The sequence below is a fragment of the Dipodomys spectabilis genome, unplaced genomic scaffold (genome assembly GCF_019054845.1).
Source record: "Dipodomys spectabilis isolate Male_0828 unplaced genomic scaffold, ASM1905484v1 ptg000004l, whole genome shotgun sequence".
Lineage (NCBI taxonomy): Eukaryota > Metazoa > Chordata > Mammalia > Rodentia > Heteromyidae > Dipodomys > Dipodomys spectabilis.
This window is the reverse complement of record NW_024870681.1, coordinates 11145879-11166955: the sequence shown is the minus strand read 5'-3', so window position 1 is coordinate 11166955 and position 21077 is coordinate 11145879. Positions and strand designations below refer to the sequence as shown.

General features: G+C 47.8%; 1 protein-coding gene across 1 annotated transcript; it reads right to left on the bottom strand.

Moving 5' to 3' along the window:
• Positions 1–1033: 1033 nt before the first annotated feature.
• On the bottom strand, positions 1034–20517 carry Rnf43 (ring finger protein 43). The gene is made up of 8 exons (XM_042693586.1): positions 20396–20517; positions 12083–12157; positions 11850–11981; positions 10920–11024; positions 9398–9559; positions 8059–8161; positions 5905–7278; positions 1034–2481 (listed from the first exon to the last, which is right to left on the bottom strand). The coding sequence occupies exons 2-8, from the start codon at positions 12149–12151 to the stop codon at positions 2438–2440; spliced, it is 1989 nt and encodes a 662-aa protein (XP_042549520.1). The 5' UTR covers positions 12152–12157; positions 20396–20517; the 3' UTR covers positions 1034–2437.
• Between the last annotated feature and the right edge of the window lie 560 nt (positions 20518–21077).

The window sequence follows — 21077 nt, the reverse complement described above, 5'->3', positions numbered from 1 at the left end:
GTAGCTAGGATTACAGGCTTGAGCCACCGGCAACAGGTGATTTGGATTTTTTGATCACTCAACTTTCCACTTTGGAGCACATTGGTGGTATCTTTTTTTGTTGGCTGTGGGGCTTGAGCACAAAGCATGTGCACTGTTCCTAAGCTGCTTTTGCTTAATCACTTGAGTATGTTACTTCCAGCTTTTTTTTTTGTTTATGTGATACTGAGGAATCGAACCCATGGCTTCATGCATGTAAAGCAAGCACTCTATCACTAAGCCACATCCCCAGCCCCACTTCCAGTTTTATGGTGGTTTACTGGAGATAAGAGTCTCATGACCCACATTCTAAATTAAAGTGAGAACAATAGGAGAATCTAGGCAAACTCTTGTCTTCTGATCTCACTAAGTCATGCTTTTAAGGGCTTAAAACCCAGTGTTTTGTGGCTCCTGAACTCTGGGCCTGAGCGCTATTCCTCAGCTCTTCAGCTCAAGGGTAGCACTCTACCACTTAAGCCACAGCGCCACTTCCGGTTTCCTGGTGGTTTATTGGAGATACGAGTTTTACAGCTTTTCTTGCCCAGACTGGCTTGGAACTGTGATCCTCAAATCTCAGCCTCCTGAGTAGCTAGGATTACAGGTGTGAGCCACCACACCCAGCTAAAACCCAGTGTTTTTTATTTTTATTTTTGTTGGTCATGGGGCTTGAACTCTGGGCCTGGGCACTATCTCTGAGCTCTTGCTCAAGACTAGACACTCTACCACTTGAGTCACAGTGCTGCTTTGGTTTTCTGTTGGTTAATTGGAGATAACAGTCTCATGGACTTTTCTGCCTGGGCTGGCTTTGAACAGTGATCCTCAGCTCTCTGTTTCCTGAATAGCTAGGATTATAGGCTTGAGCTACTGGCACCAGGCTAAAACCCAGTTTTATCACCAAACCTATACTCCATCCTATTTGTAAATCAAAGACCCCTAATATAAAAAAATTATTTCTACAGGGCGCCAGTGTCCTGAGTGAGTTATGACAAAACAAACCACAAGATAAGACCATATTTATGGATAAATATATTAGCAAATAAATACATTTCTCAACATAGTGCCTGATTCAAGCATCTTTCTGTCTGGTTCAGATATAAATACCCATGTGGGTGCCTAGGTGCTAGTCTCCCCACTAACTTTGAGGGAAGAAGGTTCTCAAGTAGAGGCCCATGCCCACCTTGCCCCCCCACATTCACATTCCAGGCAAAGATAATGCCTGAGGGGCTAGCAGTGGTCAGGATGCCCTGGAGTGAAGGGCTTAAAGAGGCCCCTCATATGGTACACACTTGGTACAAGCTGCCCAGGCCAACTTCCTGTTCCAAATCCCCTGTGTGTACACATCTTCTACTGGGTTCCTGGTTTGTATGGCTTATACTAAGAAGCTGGGCCTGTGGGTCCTGCAAATCTAATGAGCCACACTTTGCTGTCTCTCATCCCTGCTCTGAGGGAGAATAAACCTTTGTTGTCCTTGCTCAGCTATAATTTTACCTTTGCCATTTTCATTCCATCCTTTTTTCCCCCTAATGAAATCCAGCAGAAATGATCTTTATGCTTCCTTTGGGATTTTAGGACAGCAGTTCATCAAGGAAGAGTTATTCCCACCCTCCTTTTTCTCTATCTTAGAGGAACTGGGGCTGATGGAGTGACAAGCATCCTGAAGATCAGAGGCTTCATCCTAGATTTGTCAAGATTCCGGTCCCCACTTCAGGGACAGAACTTCCCATCTTGGCTTTCCAGAGTTTCCTTTCTAACTTACTTTCACAAAGCTGCCAAGAACAAGAAGGGGAAACCATTCTCCTTCATGCACCAGGACAGGCAGGCATTACCTGGAGAAGGTGCAGAGGATCTCCACTTCATCTCTTAAAGGGGTCAACCTTTGCAACAGGCTAGTCCTTGTACAAAAAAGGAAAATAGAGCCTGAATGGAGTTACTCCTGATAACAGCAGCCTTCGCAGGGCAAAGCTGAGGCTAGTATGTGCAGCTCACCCAAGGAAGATAGTGAGACGGGTCATGAACCCATTGGCTGGAATGAGTATGAGGCAAACCAGGAAGTCCTGCCTAGAGGTTGGGGGTAGGAGCAGCACCTCTGTAAAACCTAGCTATCCACCTAACTTCCTACCCTTGGGAAAAAAACTCAGCCTTCAGGAATCCAGCTCACAAATACACACAGGCAAAAGCTGGTTGTGTGGATAGGCACAGACTTGCTGCACAGCAGGTGTGTTCTGCAGACAAGGTCTGGAGCAGTGAGCAGGAAACAGCACTTCCCACCACCCACCATTGCCATTCCCCTTCCAATGATTCCAGGAAGTATGGCAAAAAGAGGGTGTTTGCTGAGGTCCTTTCTTCTCCCAGGAACAAGACTCTGTGCCAGGTAGGGCCCTGAGTCATCTGAAGCACACTCTGAGTTGGCTGGAACATCTCACACAGCCTGTTCACACAGCTCCTCGAGCTCCTCCTCCGAGCCTGCACAGGGAGAAATAGGAGGAAAGAGATCAGTGAAGGTCAAGGGAAGTTCCTGATTCTCCCACCTGTGAAGAGGGTGGTGAGGAGGGGACTATGAAGAGGGAGGCGCAGGGAATGTGTCTGGAAAGATGATCAGATTGAAAACTGAGAGAAGGGCTCCACTAGGAAACAGGGGAGAGAAAAAAAATCGAGACAAATATATGCAGCTTTAAGTGTGTTCCCAGTACTTACTATTCACTCATTCACCCAATAAATATTTATTAGCGATTCATTGTGAATGTGGCCTGCTCCCATATGCCAACTAAGCGACCCAGAAGAGTAAGCAGGAACCTAACAACTTTGTGGGAGAGAAGGCATGAATGCAAATGGCTATTATGAGAATGGGATGGGACTAGGGTCATAAGAGAAATATCCAGGAAGGGGAGAGACCATGTCCAAGTTCAGGAATCAGGAAAGACTTCCTAGAAATGAAGACACAGGAATTGGCATTACAGGACTAGATAAAAATTGGATTTATAGGAAAAGAAAAGGCACTGTGATATTCTGGGCTGCAGGAACTATAAGAGCTATCAGCCAAGCTGGGCACTGGTGACTCATCCTTGTACTCCTAGCTACTCAGAAGGCTGAGATCTGAGGATCTCGGTTCAAAGCCAGCCAGGCAGGAAACTCCATGAGTGAGACTCTTATCTCCAATAAACCACTAGAAAACTGGAAGTGGTGCTGTGGCTCAAAGTGGAAGAGCACTAGTCTTGAGCAGAAAAGCTCAGGGGTAGTGAGTACCTGGGGATCAAGCCCCACAACTGACAAAAAAAAAAAAGATGTTTACCTAGTTTGGCAAAAAACCCCAAACAACAACAACAAACAGAGGGCAGAGGGAGAGAAAAGAAAAGTAAAAAGTTATGTTGAGGAGGATGCTATAGCTGGTGCTGGAGTTTTCCTTATTACAAGCAGAACATTTGATGATGTCTACACAGTTCATTGTAAGGTACCTGTACCTGGTAGCATGGAGGGCAGGGGAGTGCCTAGCTCAACAGGACAAAACAGTAGATATGCAATTCCCACTCCCACCCCCTTCATGGCCCTGGAAGAGGACAGGGAAGGGCTAGGAGGCTCCTGCACTGATTTGCAGGCTGCATCTGAGACACAGGCAGAGGCCATTGGTAGTGGATTGAGAATATGATAAAGCTAACAGAGACTGGCATCTGAGAGATGGATAGATGTAAGTGGCCAGGAAAAGGGTATTGAAGCTAGTTCTGAGTTTGGGAGCAAAGAAAGCTGGTCGTCTGGGACCGGCTACCCTGAAAATACACATGATGGTCCAAGGGGAAATCATCAGACACATGTCAAGCTTCCATTACAGTGATCTGTGGAAATCATTATATACTATTTGCATGAACCCTGGATCTCTAGGCTGGCAAACTCATTGTCCTCAAAGTTTAGAACCTAGTATATAGGAAGCACACAATCACAGGGGGAAAAACCAGGGAAGAAATGAATGAATAAAAATGTAAAGTAAATTAAAAAGAAAATGAATGACAAGTCTCAGGTCCTACTTGTATGATTCCTAGCTTTATATTTCAAGACCTTTGTGTTCTCTTTTGAGGTTGAAATAGTGTTTCTAGTGATGGTTGCAGACCAAGAGCTGAATCCTGCACATGTTCACATACTGGGAAAAGGCAAAGAATAGTGAGAAAGAGGGCACTGGAGGAAGACAAGTATTTGGGCAAATAACCAAAACTTTGGATTAAAGCTGAGAAGTTACATTGTCACCATTGGTTATAATACAGAGATACACTGAGCCCTAGGAAATTTTGTTGATTTGTTTTGTGTGTATGCACCAGTCCTAGGCTTGAACTCTGGTGCCTGGATGCTGTCTCTGAACTTCTTTTGCTCAAGGCTAGTGCCCTATCACTTGAGCCACAGCTCCACTTCTGTGTTTTTGTTTTTGTTTTGGTAGTTTTAGCAGACATAAAAGTCTCACAGACTTTCCTGCCCAGGCTGGCTTTGAACCACAATCCTTAGATCTCAGTCTCCTGAGTAGCTAGGATGTAGTGTGAGCCACCAGTAACTAGCTTTTGGTTGTTATATAAAGGGTCCTTCGAAGGGTCATCCTGCTTTTTCTTTTACCAAAATTTAAGGACCCATAGGGACGCTCAGAATGACCTGTTATTTGTAATCTAGGCCTAGTCTGGTAGTTGTCTCTATTTAATTTTTTTTGAGGTATGGGAATTTGAACCCTGGGCTTCATACTTGCTAGGCTGGAGCAATACTGCTAAGTCATGCCTCCAACAATAGGTTTTTATTTAATATCTTCATTTCTCCAATAAGATAATGCTCTCCCCAAGAAGCACCTCTTAGCCTTCTTTTTTTTTAGGGGTAATGTTGAACTGGGAAAACTGTTGCAGTGACCAGTATTGAAGCATTAGGTTTTAGATGTTGTCCCAAATGACTCCAAGTTCTTTTTTTTTTGGGGGGGTCCGGTGGTGGGGCCTGAATTCTGGGCCTGGGCACTGTCCCTCAGCTCTTCGGCTCAAGGCTAGCGCTCTACCACTTGAGCCACAGTGCCACTTCCAGCTTTTTTCTTTCTGCTTATGTGGTGCTGAGGAATCGAACCCAGGGCCTCATGCATGCAAGGCAAGCACTCTACCACTGAGCCACCTTCCCAGCCCATCCAAGTTCTTTCTGATACTTTAGACACAAGCAGGACCTCTCCTGGAACCTCTCTATGATCTGGCAACTAAAGGGGTAGCACCTGGCAGAGTCTGGGCACACCAGCTCACACTGTTTGCTATGTTAGTTATTCAGTATTTTCTTTTTCTTTTTTGGTGCCCATCTAGGGCTTGAACTTGGGGCCTGCGCACTGTTACTGAGCTTCTTTTGCTCAAAGCTAGCACTCTACCACTTGAACCACAATGCCACTTCTGGCTATTTCTGAGTAGTTTATTGGCGATAAGAGTCTCACAGAGCTGGGTGCTAGTGACTCACACCTGTGGAGATCTGAGGATCGCAGTTCAAAGCCAGCCCAGGCAGGAAAGTCCATGAGACTCTTATCTCCTATAAACCACTCAGATGTGGCGCAGTGGCTCAAGTGGTAGAGCGCTCCCCTTGAGCTGAAGAGCTCAGGGACAGTGCCCAGGCCCAGAGTTCAAGCCCCATGACCAAAAAAAAAAAAAAAAAAAGTCTAAGCAAATTCTTTTCCTGCCCTGGTTGGCTTCACACAGTGATCCTCAGATCTCAGCCTCCTGAGTAGCTAGGATTACAGGCACAAACCACCAATGCCTGACAGTTATTCAGCATTTCAAATGCCACCTCTGTTGTATACTTCTCAGCCATCATCAAACCTTGTTGGTTGACTTCACCTGCCTTGAAATATCCAACTCAAGTATCTTTTCCCCACCACATCCACTCCCTCTGAAAACTCACCAGGTTGGGCTGGTAGCACCTGGCAGTGTGGGTAAGGGCACGGCCTGCCCTCTGGAGTACCAAAACTCCATTCAGAAGGCCCTTCCCCTGGCCTTTCTGGTCCTAGGGGCCGGCGTGAAGTCAGACATAACCACACTGGCTGTGAGCTTGGGTAGCCGGAGTCTGGGGCTTCTGATAGCAGCTTCCTATCCATGCCTGGAGGTCTGAAGATTAGTGGGTGGGCTTCTGGGGGCCAAGGGTATGCCAAGCTGGGGCTGTAAGGTGGGGAGATCTGACAAACTGGGTGCATAGTCAAATCCTGGGGCCGAGAGGCTGGCCTGGGCTCTGAGGGACCCCCTTGCCGTTTCCTCTGTGGATGTCGTGCGGGGAGGCTAGATTTCTGCAAGTTGCAAAGGCTGCTGGGTTGCAAGTTGCCAGGTCTGCCAGGTTCGGTGGCTTCGGTGGCTCCGGCGGCTCCAGGGGCTGGCTCTGTAAGGGCTCTGAGCCGTGGCGGGTTGGGGAGCTGGCTTGATGGGGTTGCTAGGTCGGGTCTGCTGATTTGTTGACCAGACAAAGGTGGCTCAGGCTGTGTCTGTGTCCGAGAAACAGGCCTAGACTGGGGGACCCCAGTTTCTGGTCCAGGCTTCCTGCCATGCCACTGGAACCTCTTTTTGTAGTGGTGATGCCGGTGCCGGTGGTAGTGGATATGGCTGGAAACCTGAGTTTCTCCTGTGGGCACCACTGAGTCCAGAGAACGGGGTCTAGAGGCCACAGTTGGGTGCCTCCCCTTGCCTGGCAGATCCCCTTCATGGCCACAGTATACCAAGGGGTCAAAGTCGCTGCTCAGGGAGCTGCGGAAGGTGGAGCTGCTGCCATGGATGCCCTGTAGGCTGATGTCCGTGCAGTTGACCACTGAGTCACTGGAGGAACCATGGCAGGGCCCGGAGCTGGAGTCACTGGCTGGCCCATCGGCCAGGTAGCCACTGCGTTCTGTGCAGTAGCTTTCTCCAGACCCACTGCTGTCGTGAGGCCTGGCCCTGCGCAGGGGCACGGGGCAGGCTGTGGGATGCTGAGAAGGGCACTGCAGTCGGCTCAGGCCCCAGCCCTGTGCATAGGGGTGCTGGGTCACTGCCAGATGCGGCTGCTCGCAGGGAGCCTGGGCATGCGGAGCCCTGGAGAGGCGTTGATGTCGAGGGCCCATGCTTGGCTCCTGGGATGGTAAGAAGGGTCTAGGTCGTGGGGGCCGGGCCGCTGAATTCCGGGGAGGGCCCAACAGGTAGGCAGGAGGGAGGTGGTAGTAAGCATGGCCTGGATGCTGGCGAATGAGATGGAGTCTCCTGCCTGGTTCCTGATAAGATTGAGATGGTCCCAAGGCCTGGGAGAATGAATCTCCCTCTGCACAAAAAGAATGAAGAGCACAAGCATTTGATTCCATTACATAGAGAGAATGCCTTCAGAAAAGTTGTGGCTGTAGCTGAATCTGCATATAGCCTGAGCTCAGAGTTTGGGGGTAGGGTGGGGTAGGTGGGTACCAAGGCCAACCCTAACTTGTCCATGCTTAGGACAGCCTTGCTACCTCCAGGCAATCTGTCTACCTGGGAAGTGCCACTAAAAATACAAATAAGGATTTCGTTTTGTTTTGTTTTTGATGTACTGTGGTTTGATCTCAAGGCCTCATACTTGAAAGGCAGGTGCTCTGCCACTTGAGCCCCCTTTTAGGGTTGGTTATTTTCTAGAGGGAGTCTTGCTTTTTTATGCTCTGGCAAGCCTAAAAAGGGATTTTTCCATTTGTCTTCCTTCTGTCACTAGGATGACAGGCATATGCCACCTTGCCCAGCCTTTGGGCTTCCCCTGTCATTTGGGAGGGCAGGGGTACACCATAACGCTCCAGCCATTGGTTGAGATGGAGTCTCTAAACCTTTTTCTGCTTGTGAGCCGTCTTCTTGCCTATCTCTATTTCCCAGGTAGCTAGGATCACAAGTCTGAGCCACTGCTCAATAAAGGCAACACAGATCTCTTACGGTGTGAATATTCTTTCCCTGCAGATAAAGTGTTCTTGAGTAGTGCAGACGAAATCACTATGGTGGTAGCTCCTTCTCAGCTTCCCCACAGGAAGACGGCCATGTTTTAGACCCGTCTGCCTGCACACAGGGGAGGCCTCAGCTCATTTCCTACCTATGATGTTGAACATGCAGAGGGGACAGGTCCGATGCTGATGTAGCCAGGGGTCCACACAGGTACGATGGAACTCATGGAGGCAGGAAATGACCCGTAGTTCCTGGAGAAAACAAAGGGTCCAAAACAATGATTTCAGGAGCAGGATCATCCCTTAGGCTCCCTTTGGTCTTTTCTTTTTGCATCCATCTACTTGTAAAAGACCTCACATGAGAATAGCTGAAGTCTGGACTTTGGAATGAAGTAGATTTGAATTTTGCCATTTAGCTGCATAACTTTGGACCTGGACTTTTTTTTTTGTATGTGGTACTGGGATTTGAACTCAAAGCCTTGAGCTTGCTAGGCACGCAAGCTACTACTTGAACCATGTTTCCAGCTCTTTTTGCTCTGATTCTTTTTTATTTTTTATTGGTAGTATTAAGGAGTTTTATGTTAATTGAAGATAAGAGTCTCACAGACTTTCCTGTCCAGGTTGGCTTTGAACCATGAGCCTCAGATCTTAGCCTTCTGAGTAGCTAGGATTATAGGCATGAGCCACTGGCACCTGGCTGCTCTGATTATTATTATTATTATTATTATTATTATTGTTGTTGTTGGTCGTGGGGCCTGAACTCTGGGCCTGGGCACTGTCCCTGAACTCTTCAGCTCAAGGCTAGTGCTCTACCACTTGAGTCATTGGAGATGAGAATCTCACAGACTTTTCCTGCCGGGCTGGCAATCCTCAGATCTCAGCCTCCTAAGTAGCTAGGATTACAGGTGTGAGCCACTATTGCCAGGCTCTGATTACTTTTGAAATGGGATTTTTTTTTTTTGTCAGTGGTGGGGCTTGAACTCTGGGCCTGAACACTGTCCCTCAGCTCTTCAGCTCAAGGCAAGCACTCTACCACTTGAGCTACAGCACCACTGGTTTTCTAGTGGTTTATTGGAGATAGGAGTCTCACGGTCTTTCCTGCCCAGGCTGGCTTTGAACTGTGATCCTCAGATCTCAGCCTCCTGAATAGCTAGGATTGTAGACATGAACCACTAGCACCTGGTTGGAAAATTTCTTAATGGTCAGTTTTCTGTTGTAAACTAATCTACCCTTATCGCGATTGTCCTGAGACTAAAATGAGCTAATGAATCTGAAATACTGTGGCCTGGCACATAGTTCCATCTCAACAAATCTACTCTTTTACCTGGAAGGCCCAGAAAAGTGACCAATCCTCAGGGAGATGCTTTGCCTCTGCCCCACACAGGACACAAAGGACAGATATAGCCAGCCCTAGATACCCACCCTCACACCGGCTCCCATCTCTCTCCCTAGCCTGTTTATGGAATTAAGCCACAAAGCCTGCCTTACCTGCCCCTCAGAGAATTCCTCCAGGCAGATGGCACACATGGGGGCAGAGCTACAGCTACTGACTGAATCAGTCTGCTCAGCCCGAGCCCTCCTGCAGCTGGTCCGGTACCTCCTGGTGGCCAGCTGGCTGATGGCCCAGGCCGTGCGCTGCTGAAGAGGGTCCTGGGAAGAAGAGTGCAATTCAGAATGGTGCAAGGACTCCTCATCCTTCATCTCTCACTTCTGGGCCCAAGCTAGGACTCAATTCCCAGTCACCAAGTTAGATCACATGGACATGTGTAGCTGTGAACACTGCCCCCCGCCCTACTACCCCCTCTGCCCCGAAACTGAACTTCTGACCCCAGTAACTACTTCCTTGGCTCCTAAATGACAATTTTATTCTTCTAATTGCTCAGGCCAAAAATCTTGGTGCATCTTCTCTGTTATATCCCTCAATCAATGTATTAGTAAACTTATTGTCTTTGCCTTCAAAATATACCAAGTAACTACTGATCACGTTCCCTGCTGCCTAACCCAAATGACCATTACCAAGCTCCTGGATTCCTAGAATAGCTCTGAGCTGGTTCCTCGTGTTGCAGCCTTGCCTTCCTGTGGTTTCTTTCTCATCGCAGTGGTGATAGTGATCATTTGAAGCTTAAGTGAGATCATGACACCCCTTCTACTCAAAATCCTCCACTGGCTCCCATTTCACCCCGCATAAAAACCAAGTCCTGACAACAGCCTGCACAATACAGTACAATGGGGCTCCATGAATCCTCACATGAACCTCCTGTTCTGCCCTGTCACTCTAGCCCAGCCACACAGTCTCATACTATTTATAGGACATGCCAGATACCCTTCACCTCAAGGGTTTGTATTTTTTTGGGGGTTGTTGTTGGTCGTGGGGTTTGAACACTAGGCCTGGGTGCTGTCCCCTGCGCTCTTCAGCTCAAAGCCAGTGCTCTGTCACTTGACCCACAGCGCCACTTCCGGTTTTCTGATGGCTAATTGGAGATAAGAGTCTCATGGACTTTCCTGCCCAGGCTGGCTTTGAACCGTGATCCTCAGATCTCAGCCTCCTGAGTAGCTAGGATTACAGGTGTGAACTACTGGCACCTGGCTGGATTTGCTTTTAAAAATTAACCTTATCTCCCTTACATTTCCTCTCTTCTTTGCTATTTTATTCTGTAGCAAGCACATACTACCACCAACAAAAATTACATATTTACTTTTTATTTTGTTTATTGTCCATTTGTTACACAAGAGAACACTAAAATGGAAACTCTTGATGGTAGAGGACTTTTTTTTTTCTTTTTGACTTCTGCTTATTATGCTATTCCCAGCACCCACACACAGAACCTGACATGCTCAGCATGTATGTTGAATGAATGAATGAGCAATGTGGGAAAAGGGGATGCCAGAGATCAACACATATTGCAGCTGGAGTGTTTCAATGTAGATGGTTTCACCTTGCCTTCCTCGCTTTCTCCTTCTCCCCCCCCCACCCCATCCACACCTCTGCCAGGGAGCGCCCACTCCTTACCGGCCTGCTATGGCGAGGGCGGCACCTGATCCGCAGCACTGAAGCCAGGATGATCACAAAGATGGTGCCCACCACTGTCAGGAGTATCCACACATCATAATCTGGCTGGAAGGGTGCAGATGAGAGGGACAGGGTCATACTTCTGGAAGGAATTAGGCCAATTTGGGAGGAAATACAAGAGCAAAGAGATAGAAGGTGGAGAGTTCCTTTGAGTCTTCCGTGTGGGAAATGATGAGGTGAGGCTGATCGCAGAAGTGGAACAAGGCGCTTTCTCCTTGCCTAGTGGCCCTCACTGGAGAGCATTCTCCAGATGAGGCTGTGAGAAATACTATCTAGAAACCCATTCATTTAGGGAAAAGGGTCCTGAGGTTGTCCTAGGGCTTGAACTTAGGGCCTGGGAGCTGTCCCTGGGCTTCTTTTGTTGAAGGCTAATGCTCTACCACTTGAGCCACAGCTGCACTTCAGGCTTTTTAGTAGTTTATTGGAGATAAAAATTACACGGACTTTTCTGTCTGGGCTGGCTTCAAACAGTGATCCTTAAATTTTAGTCTCCTGAGTAGCTAGGATTACAGGCATGAACTACTGACACCCAAACGTGTTTCTGTTTCTTTTTCTTCTTTTGGTGCTAGTACTGGGGCTTGAAGTCAGGACGAGGGCACTGTCTCTTTAGCATTTTCATTCAAGGCTGGTACTCTACCCACTGAGCCATAGCTCCATGTCTAGCTTGTTAGTGCTTGTGGGGTTGGCTTTGAGCTGTGATCTTCAGATCTCAGCCTCCTGAGTGATTACAGGTATGAGCCACTAGCACCTGATTTAGGGGGTTTCTGTTGGTCTCTGGAGGCTGAGGACTTTCAGTGGAAGTTGCTACAAAACAAAGTAGAGGCTGGTGCAAGACGGGGAATGGGGGGCGGGGGGGGGGGGAATGTTTACCCAGGCTGGAGGCTCCTTCAGTTCAATCCTCACGTGGGCCTTGCGGTTCTTGTACACGAACTCCATCAGCTTCTCAGCATCATTACCCCAGATCAGCACCACTGGCCAGGCCAGCCCCAGGGGTTGCTGTAGCTGCAGAGGAGAAAGTGCCACCACGTGCCTTTGTGATTGCTCTGTCCCCTGGGGACTTTGCCTTCTACCATCCAACCCCCATCCTGGATGTCCCTGGGTACCTGCTCAGCAGCAGCTCGATCCTCAGTGATGTCAAAGAGGACAGCACTGGCTCCTCGCTCACCCGCCATCCGGGCCTGCAGAGACAAGCAACAGACCTGGCTGGAGTCACATCAGGATAAGGTCTGTCTATGGCCGGCGCTTAACCCCTCATTGGCACATCCCTTCCGAGATTTTGCACACATTGCAGCTCCCCACACCCACAAATAGATGTGCAAGGAGTCAGACACCCTTGCCTGCCCTGTCCCAGAGCTCATCTAGAACACTGCCTTCAAAGGACAATGTGCAGTCTTTCCTTCTGTGACTGAACCATCCCTCATCCAGGCTTTACTTTGATCCAGGCAGGTGGCGTTTCTGGCTTTTTAGGGCTAAACATAAATAGGACACAGGTCAAGTGGCCTGAGCCCGAGAGCAGCGTGCGATCAGTACCCAATGGGTGGAGAACACAGGAAGAGAGGAGAGCAGAGGGAAGAACTCCTGAACAGAGCCCATCCTTACCTGACAAGAAGGGCTCACTGGAGGTCCCCCTGTGGGTCACCCTCCATGGCAAAGCTGCAGGCAGTCTCCCTGTCACTCTAGGTCCCAGTGTTTCCTTCCTTCCTTCCTTCCTTCCTTCCTTCCTTCCTTCCTTCCTTCCTTTCTTCCTACCTTCCCTCTTTCCTTCCTTCCTTCCTTCCTTTCTTTCCAGTCCTGGGGCTTGAACTCAGGGCCTGGGCACTGTCCCTGAGCTTCTTTTGCTCAAGGCTAGCACTCTACCACTTGAGCCACAGCGCCACTTCTGTCTTTTTCTGTTTTTGTGGTAGTGAGGAATCGAACCCAGGGCTTCATGCATACTAGGCAATCACTCTACCACTAAGCTACATTCCCATCATGCTCCCAGTATTCTTTGGCTCCAATTCAAAGAGGAGTCCAGTATCTTAGTCCCCATCCTCTCCTTTATGGTGAATCAAGAAGGGAGGGACTCAAGTTGTGTTCCCACAAGGACACAGGGTGCGCATGGACATGGTCATATTCACCAATGACTCTGAGAACAGGCTTGGGGTGGCAGAATGCAGTGAGTCAGATAGCAGTGGAGGAATTAAGAAGAAGCTGAGAAGCTCTGGAATCTCAGAGACCCTGTGTGGGGCCAGGGGAAGGGAGATAAGAGTTAAGGGTGGGGTGGAGACTCAACGGCAACCAACGGACAGGCACAGGCGCTGCGAGTAACAGCTGCGCAGGAGCACAGCAAAGGGTCAGGTGTAACGGCATCAGGCGGTGACTTTCCTCCGCGGGCCCATGCTAGCAGCGTTTTTTCCCAAAGGCAGTGAAGGAGTTAACCTGTCTGCAAAGTCCTGGTGGCAGCTGAGGAGCCAGAGCTGGGACTTACTCATACTCTCAGCTCTTTGATCTCTGCCTACCTTCTCCAGGAGAGCCTGTCAGGGCAGGTCTCCTGCCATGCCAGGCTCTGGAGCAGCTCCTTGTTCACCGCCCCCCCCCCTTCTCAGGCTGTGGCAGGGGCCAAGAGGCCCCTCAGGACCGGCTGCCTGCAGCAGTGGGGAGGGGCAATGAAACACATACATGGAGTCCAATTGTGTCAAGGAGGAAAACTTCCCTCTTCCTTTTCCTAGAAGCTGGGTTGGCCATCTACAGGCATGTAGGCCAGTCTCTGCTAATGATCTCCCACCCTGAAGTCTTGGGGGGAATTCATAGACTCCAGAATGCATCGCTGGAGACACTGTGAAGTCACATCTTCTATCTTCCTCCTGCCTATCGTCTCCTAGAAAGTCTACTCTATCTAGGCTCTTCCAAGCAGGAAGAAGTTTCTAGAGCCCTCTAAGTAAGGGGATGGGAACAGGGAAAGGAACCCCTAATAGGAGAACCCTACTTGTGATCTCACATCCTAGGGGCTTGACAGGAAGTAGGGAGATTCTTGGGGCCTCTGTTTTTCCATCCTTAGACCCAGCATGGCCTTGGAAGAACGCAACATGAGGGAGGGCAAAAGACTCACTTCTTTGGAGCTTTTCTCAACTTCTCCACCCTTCTGTCTTTGAAGAATTGAGTTGGGAACAGTAGAAAGCAATTACTGTGACGTTCAAACACCCTAGCCCATTGCGGTCCATAATTACAAAGTTATAAAAGTGATCAAAGAGCCCAGAGACTTGGCCAACAGGAGAAAACAATCAGGACTTTCAAGCAGTGAGTCTCTGTGTCCAGAGTTCTAGGAATAAAAAAACAAGATTTGAGAATAGAAGGCAACTTAATCTGGGGCCCTTGGGGACTCCTGTCCATTCGCACCTAAGAGAACAGGAGACAGATAGAAAAAAAAGGGGGGGCAGCTTCTTTGGGGAGTGAAACCTGGAAGACAGCGAGAGGAAGGCCAGGCCCTGAGAACTGCAAGACTGGACTGTCAAAAGGCAAGTCAAACTAGGCCCTGGTGGCTCACACCTATAATCCTAGCTACTCAGGAGGTTGAGATCTAAGAATTGAGGTTCAAAACCAGCCCAGGCAGGAAAGTCCATGAGACTCTTCTCTCCAATAAACCACCAGAAAACCAGAAGTGGCGCTGTGGCTCAAAATGGTAGAGCACTAGCCTTGAGTAAAAGACCCCAGGGACAGCACCCAGAGTTCAAGCCTCATGACTTGGGATGTTTCAGACTTCTCTTGCCCCTGGGGCAGCAAGCAAGGCTGCCACAACCTCTGACACTCAGAGCTATTACAACCATCAGGAAAGTGAGCTAAAATGCAGCCTCTTGCTCCATTGGTCAGCTTTTGTAATTCCTTGGTCCTTAGATTATCTTTTCCAGACTACAGTGGCAGTCTCTGTACATACCCAGCTCAACTTAAATGAGTGAGAAAGCACCTACCATTCACCAAGCCAGGGAAGGCCAGACCCTTCAGAACAGCTCAGAATCTAGTCAGAGAGATAAAGCCTCTATGCACATAATATTATAACACAATGTTATAATGCTAGGTAATAACCTAGACTGCAAATGAAAGGAATTAGCCAGTAATCCAACCTTTTATTTTCTCCCACTTCAGAAAGCTTTTCTCTCTATTATCCATTTCTTCCCTTCCAGACTGACACAAATATTCAGTACACAAAACAAATGTGAGGCTGCTCACATAGAGGTGTGGGAAGAGGCAAGAGGGACCCTTGTCCCCTATCCCTCCTCTAGCACCTCAATGAAATCTAGCCATAGCAGCCCACGGTGCTGAAAGCATGGACACAGATCCTAGCTGCTGGCGGTATGCTAAAGGGAAGGATTTCTGCCCTTATGAGTTGGCTAGACAGTGCCAAGCAGGAAAGATTCAATAGGAGAGGTGGGAGTCCTCCAGGCTCGGAGTGAGGGTAGGAGGAAGGAAAAGGGACAGAGCTGCTATTGATATCCACCTAGCTCAGGCTCCCTCGGCTTGAGTCTGGCACTACTACCATAATACCTGTTAGATTGAGGGTAAGATGCTCAACTACTCCTTCCTTAAGCTGGGATAATATATAAGACCTACTTCATAAGACTGTTGTAAGGACTATATAAATTAATCTATATAAAACACATAATTGTGCCTGGCACATAGGACATGTTAGCTATGATTATATCAACTATTACCACATGCTTTGCATACATGAGTTCATTATTAATACTCTACAGGACAGTTAACAGTCCCATTTAGAGTTGAGGAAAACAAGACCCAGAGACACAGAATAACTTCCCCAGAGTCACCAACTGGTAAATATTGTCAATAGGTCTCCATTCGGGACTTCTACCTCCAGAATGCTGGCTTTTAAAACCACAGGATAGTGGCCACCCTGGTAAGAGCTGCAGGACTTGCACCCATCTGAGTCTTTCCAGATATAACTCTTGCCACTGCCCTATTTCAAGCATGAGGTGATAAGGGCCTGCCTTATCAGTAGGACAGGATGAGGAGTTGTTAATAAGGAAACAAAAACCAATTAGGGCAACTGGGCAGAAGTGGGTAAGTCCAAAAGAGGGTAAATCCAGAATTATGATGAAGCTTTCTGAAACAAACAAGAGAGATAACCCATAGGGGGGAAAATTCAAACTAAACACATAGGATGAAGGATGAGAACCGAATTCAGGGGTGGAGTGGCTACTTAGCATATACAAGGCTCTGGGTTCACTCCCCAGTGCCTCCTCTACCCCACCAAACCTCATATACATACATAACATGTGATGATAGCCGGGCTCACGCCTGTAATCCTAGCTACTCAGGAGGCTGACATCTGAGAATCGTGGTTCAAAGCCAGCCCGGGCAGGAAAAGCCCATGAGACTCTTATCTCCAATAAACCACTAGAAAACCAGAAGTGGCGCTGTGGCTCAGGTGGTAGAGCACTCACCTTGAGCTGAAGAGCACAGGGATAGCGCCCAAGCCCAGAGTTCAAGCCCTACGACTGACAATAAAATAAAATAAAATAAAATGTGATGATGTCTATTATGACAGAATATTGATTATAATAACTTATTGAATAATCAATCACTATGTACTTAGAATAGAGTAAGAACTTCCATCTGTACTATCGCATTAAATACTCATGAGTACGTATAAGTCCTATTATTATCCCTCCTCTTTGTGTGTGGGGGGGATTAGGGGGGTAGGGGGTGATGCTGGGGTTTGAACTCAGGGCTTGGACACTATCTTGGAGCTTTTTTGTTGTTGTTGTTCAAGTCTAGTGTTCTATCCTTTGAGCCACAGCTCTACTTCCAGGTTTTTGGTGGTTAATTGGAAATGAGAGTATCATGGTCCTTGGATTCAAACCTCAATCCTCAGACTTCAGTCTCCTAAGTAACTAGGATTATAGGTCTGAGCCACCTAAGGCTAGCCCAGGAGACTCATTCTCCAATTAAAAAAAAAAAAGCAAAACAAAAAGTTGGAAATGGACGCATAGCTCAAGTAGTAGAGAACTTGCTATGAGCAAAAAAATCCAATTGGTACAGACACACACCTGTATAGGCCACTTAAAAAAAAAAAAAAAAAAAAAACAACTCTGGGGCTAGGCATTGTCCCTCAGCTCTTCAGCTCAAGGCTAGTGCTCTACCACTTGAGCCACATTGCCACTTCCGGTTTTCTGGTGGTTTATTGGAGATAAGAGTCTCATGGACTTTCCTGCCCAGGCAGGTTTTGAACCATAATCCTTACATCTCCGCCCCCTAAGTAGCTAGGATTACAGGCATAAGCCACTGTTCCCGGTTTTCTACCACATTTTTATGTATAATTCATTTCCTATAACTTGCATTAAAAATTTGAACTGGGAGAATCCCAGAAACCAAAAGCAAAAAATTAGTATTTCAGTCAAGCCTATGGGGCTTCCAAAATACTGGAAGTAGATTAAAGACCCACATCTCAGACCTCTGAGACCTGGCTCAACCAGGGTGACCCAGAAAGGAGCTACCGAGGCAGATCATAGGGTGAGACCTAAGGGAATCCCTGACCCTGACCAGACAGAAGTTGGTGAGCTTAAGACTTGAGCAATTCCCAGAGGGATGAAGGGAAGTCAGGGGTGATGGGTAATCTTAGATGCCAATTTGACTGGATTGAGCATCTAGAAGATTAGTAAAAGCATACTCTTTGGGTGCGTCTGTGAGGAGCGCTTCCAGAGAAAGGATTAACGATGAGGGGAAAGTGGGCAGTGTCATCCGATCATCTCATAGGATGGGGGCCTAGATGGAGCAGAAGGTGATAAAAGAGAAAGTCTGCTAGCAAAGACTTCCTGGTCATCATCATATGAGCTGCCCTGCTCTGCCCTGCCCTTTCCATCATGATGTTTGGCTTGATCACGGACCCAGAAACAGGAAATCAGTCTACAATAGACTGAAACCTCTGAAACTGTCCAGTCAAAATAAAAGTCTTAGCCAGGTGCTGGCGGCTCACACCTGTAATCCTATCTACTCAGAGGCTGAGATTTGAGAATCGCAGTTGGAAGCCAGCCCACACAAGAAAGTCCGTGAGACTCTTATCTCCAATAAACTACCCAAAATGCTGGAAGCAGAGCTGTAGCTCAAATGGTAAAGCACTAGCAAGAAGAAGAAGAAGGGGCTGGGAAGGTGGCTCAGTGGTAGAGCGCTTGCCTTGCATGCCTGAGGCCCTGGGTTCGATTCCTCAGCACCACATAAACAAAAAGAAAAAAGCCGGAAGTGGTGCTGTGGCTCAAGTGGTAGAGCGCTAGCCTTGAGCTGAAGAGCTGAGGGACAGCGCCCAGGCCCAGAGTTCAGGCCCCACGACCGGACCCCAAAAAAAAAAAAAAAAAAAAAAACAAGAAGAAGAAGAGGAGAAGAAAGAAAGAAAGTAAAGAAAGAAGCTCCAGGAGCAATACCCAGGCCCTGAGTTCAAGCCCCTTAAGTTTTGTTTTGTTTTCTTTTTAGGTATTTTGTCACAGAGACAAAAAGTCTGAGTCACAAACCAGGTAAGGGAAGGTACGAGTGCGGAGAGGAAACAAGGGCTGTGGTTATAAGGCGGTTGCCAAGGCACACCTTCTAACCCCCTAACAGTTTTTGGTTTTGTGTTTGTTTTGGCTTAGGCACTATTTGGCACTTAAGATACATTATTGTTTTTTTTTTCCAGTTGTGGGGCCTGAACTCTGGGCCTGGGCGCTGTCCCTCAGTTCTTCAGCTCAAGGCTAGCACTCTACCACTTGAGCCACAGCACCACTTCTGGCTTTTTCTGCTTATGTGGTGCTGAGGAATCGAACCCAGGGCCTCATGCATGCAAGGCAAGCACTCTACCACTGAGCCATCTTCCCAGCCCCAAGATACATTATTTTCATCCTTTCAAAAATCTTGGGGATAAGCAATTCAAATCCCGTTTTATAGCAATAGAAACAGAGGCCCAAAAGCACTGGAAAGGGCACTGACCATGTGTTCCTCTCTTCACGTGTCCACGTCTCAACTATCCTTCAGGAGAGCTGCCCTCCAGAGGATGAGGGGAAAATCTTTGGCTGCACCCTGGGTGCTTGCCAGGTGTCCCCATGCTGTGAAATCAACATACTGTGGCTGAAGAATAGTGGGAACTCTGGGTGGCAGAATTTTAGATTGTGTGTGTATGTGTGTGTGCCAGTCCTGAGGCTTGAACTCAGGGCCTGAGCATGGTCCCTGAGCATTTTTGCTCAAGGCTAGCATACTGCCACTTAAGCCACAGTTCTACTTCAGGCATTTTGATGGTTAATTGGAGATGGGTTTCACAGACTTTCCTGCCCGGGGCTGACTTCAAACTATGATCCGCAGATCTCAGCCTCCTGAGTAGTTAGGATGACAAGCATGAGTCACTAATGCCCAGTGAAAAACTGAATTTTAATAGAACTTTTTCAAGTTTTTTTTTTTTTCTTTCAGTACTGGGGTTTGAACTAAGGGCCTAGCACTTGCTAGTATTAAAAAAAAATGTGTGTGTGTGTGTGTGTGTGTGTGTGTGTATACTGGGGCTTGAACTCAAGGCCTAGGTGCTGTCCTACAGCTTTTTTCATTCTACCACTTGAGCCAAAGCTCCAATTCTGTCTTCACTGGTTAATTAGAAATAATACGTTCACAGACTTTCCTGCATGATCCTCAGATCTCAGCCTCCCAAGTAGCTAAAATTTTAGGTGTGATCCTGGCTCTTGCTAGCATTTTTATTTTTTTTAATGTGGCAATTAATTTATTTGAAAAGGTTACTTACATTTAGCATGAGCTAAATACAACCCTGGTGCAAACCAAAGCTAGCTTGCAGGCCAGCATTTTGCAACCTCAGAAGCAACATGTGATCATTTTAAGGGTTATTATAACAGCGCGGAAGTGCTCTGTCAATGTTTCTGAGGATGGAAAAAATCTCTCTCTCTCTCTCTGGGTCAGTTGTGGGATTTGAATTCAGGGCCTGGGTGCTGACCCTGAGCTTTTTTGCTCAAGTCTAGTACTCTACCCCGCTAAGCCACAACTCTTCTGGTTTTCTGGTGGTTAATTAGAGGTAAGAATCTCAAAGACTTTCCTGCTGGGGCTGGCTTTGAACCTCAGATCTCCGCCTCCTGAGTAGCTAGGATTACAGATGTGAGCCACTAATACCAGCAGAAAAAACTTGTCTTTGCTGTGGTGCTGGGAAGGGAAAGGGGCTTGGCCCTTCTCAGTGATGGAGGGGAAGACCAAGCCTATGCTGGGATAAAAGCCACAAAGTTCTTCTAATGCTGATTGGTGGAGAAAGGCATTTCTACCTCTCCCTAACTGGTCATGTTAGGAAAACCTGAAGAAATGGCATAGATCACTCTTGGAAGACAAGGGGACAACAGAGAATAGAGGCTTCTTCCAGCCCAGAGCTGGGCAGATCAAGGCATGTGTACAGGGATCAAGTATGACTCTACCTTGCTGGCCAGTGACAGGCAGGGCCGAGGGGCCCGTCGAGGACTCTCCAGCTTGACGATGCTGATGAATCCAGGCTCCAGGTTGTCGTCATCACTGGCATTGCACAGGTACAAGGGATGGGACTGCAGAGAAAGACAAAGCCCCAGGTTAGGGAGTAGGCATTTCTATGCTATTCTAGGCCAGTTCCAGCTAGATGTCTTAGTCCTATGAGAGAGTAGGTCTTAGTGCTTCAAAATAATCTAGGAACCACTAGTTGACAGAGAGAAGAAACTATGTTGGATAAAGTTTGGCTAAGGCCGAAGCCTGGACCTAGCACCATTCCTGACCCTAGGAATATGGCGGGTCCACACACAGATTGTGTACCTCTAAATCCAGCTGGTGTTGAGCAACCAATAAAGGGGAAGTGGGCCGGGCGCCGGTGAGTCACGCCTGTAATCCTAGCTACTCAGGAGGCTGAGATCTGAGGATCTCGGTTCAAAGCCAGCCAGGGCAGGAAAGTCCGTGAAACTCTTATCTCCAATAAACCACCAGAAAAACCGGAAGTGGCACTGTGGCTCAAGTGGTAGAGCGCTAGCCTTGAGCTGAAGAGCTGAGGGACAGCGCTCAGGCCCAGAGTTCAAGCCCCACGACCGACAAAAAAAAAAAAAAAAAGGGGAAGTGGGCCATGTGCTATCAGAAATC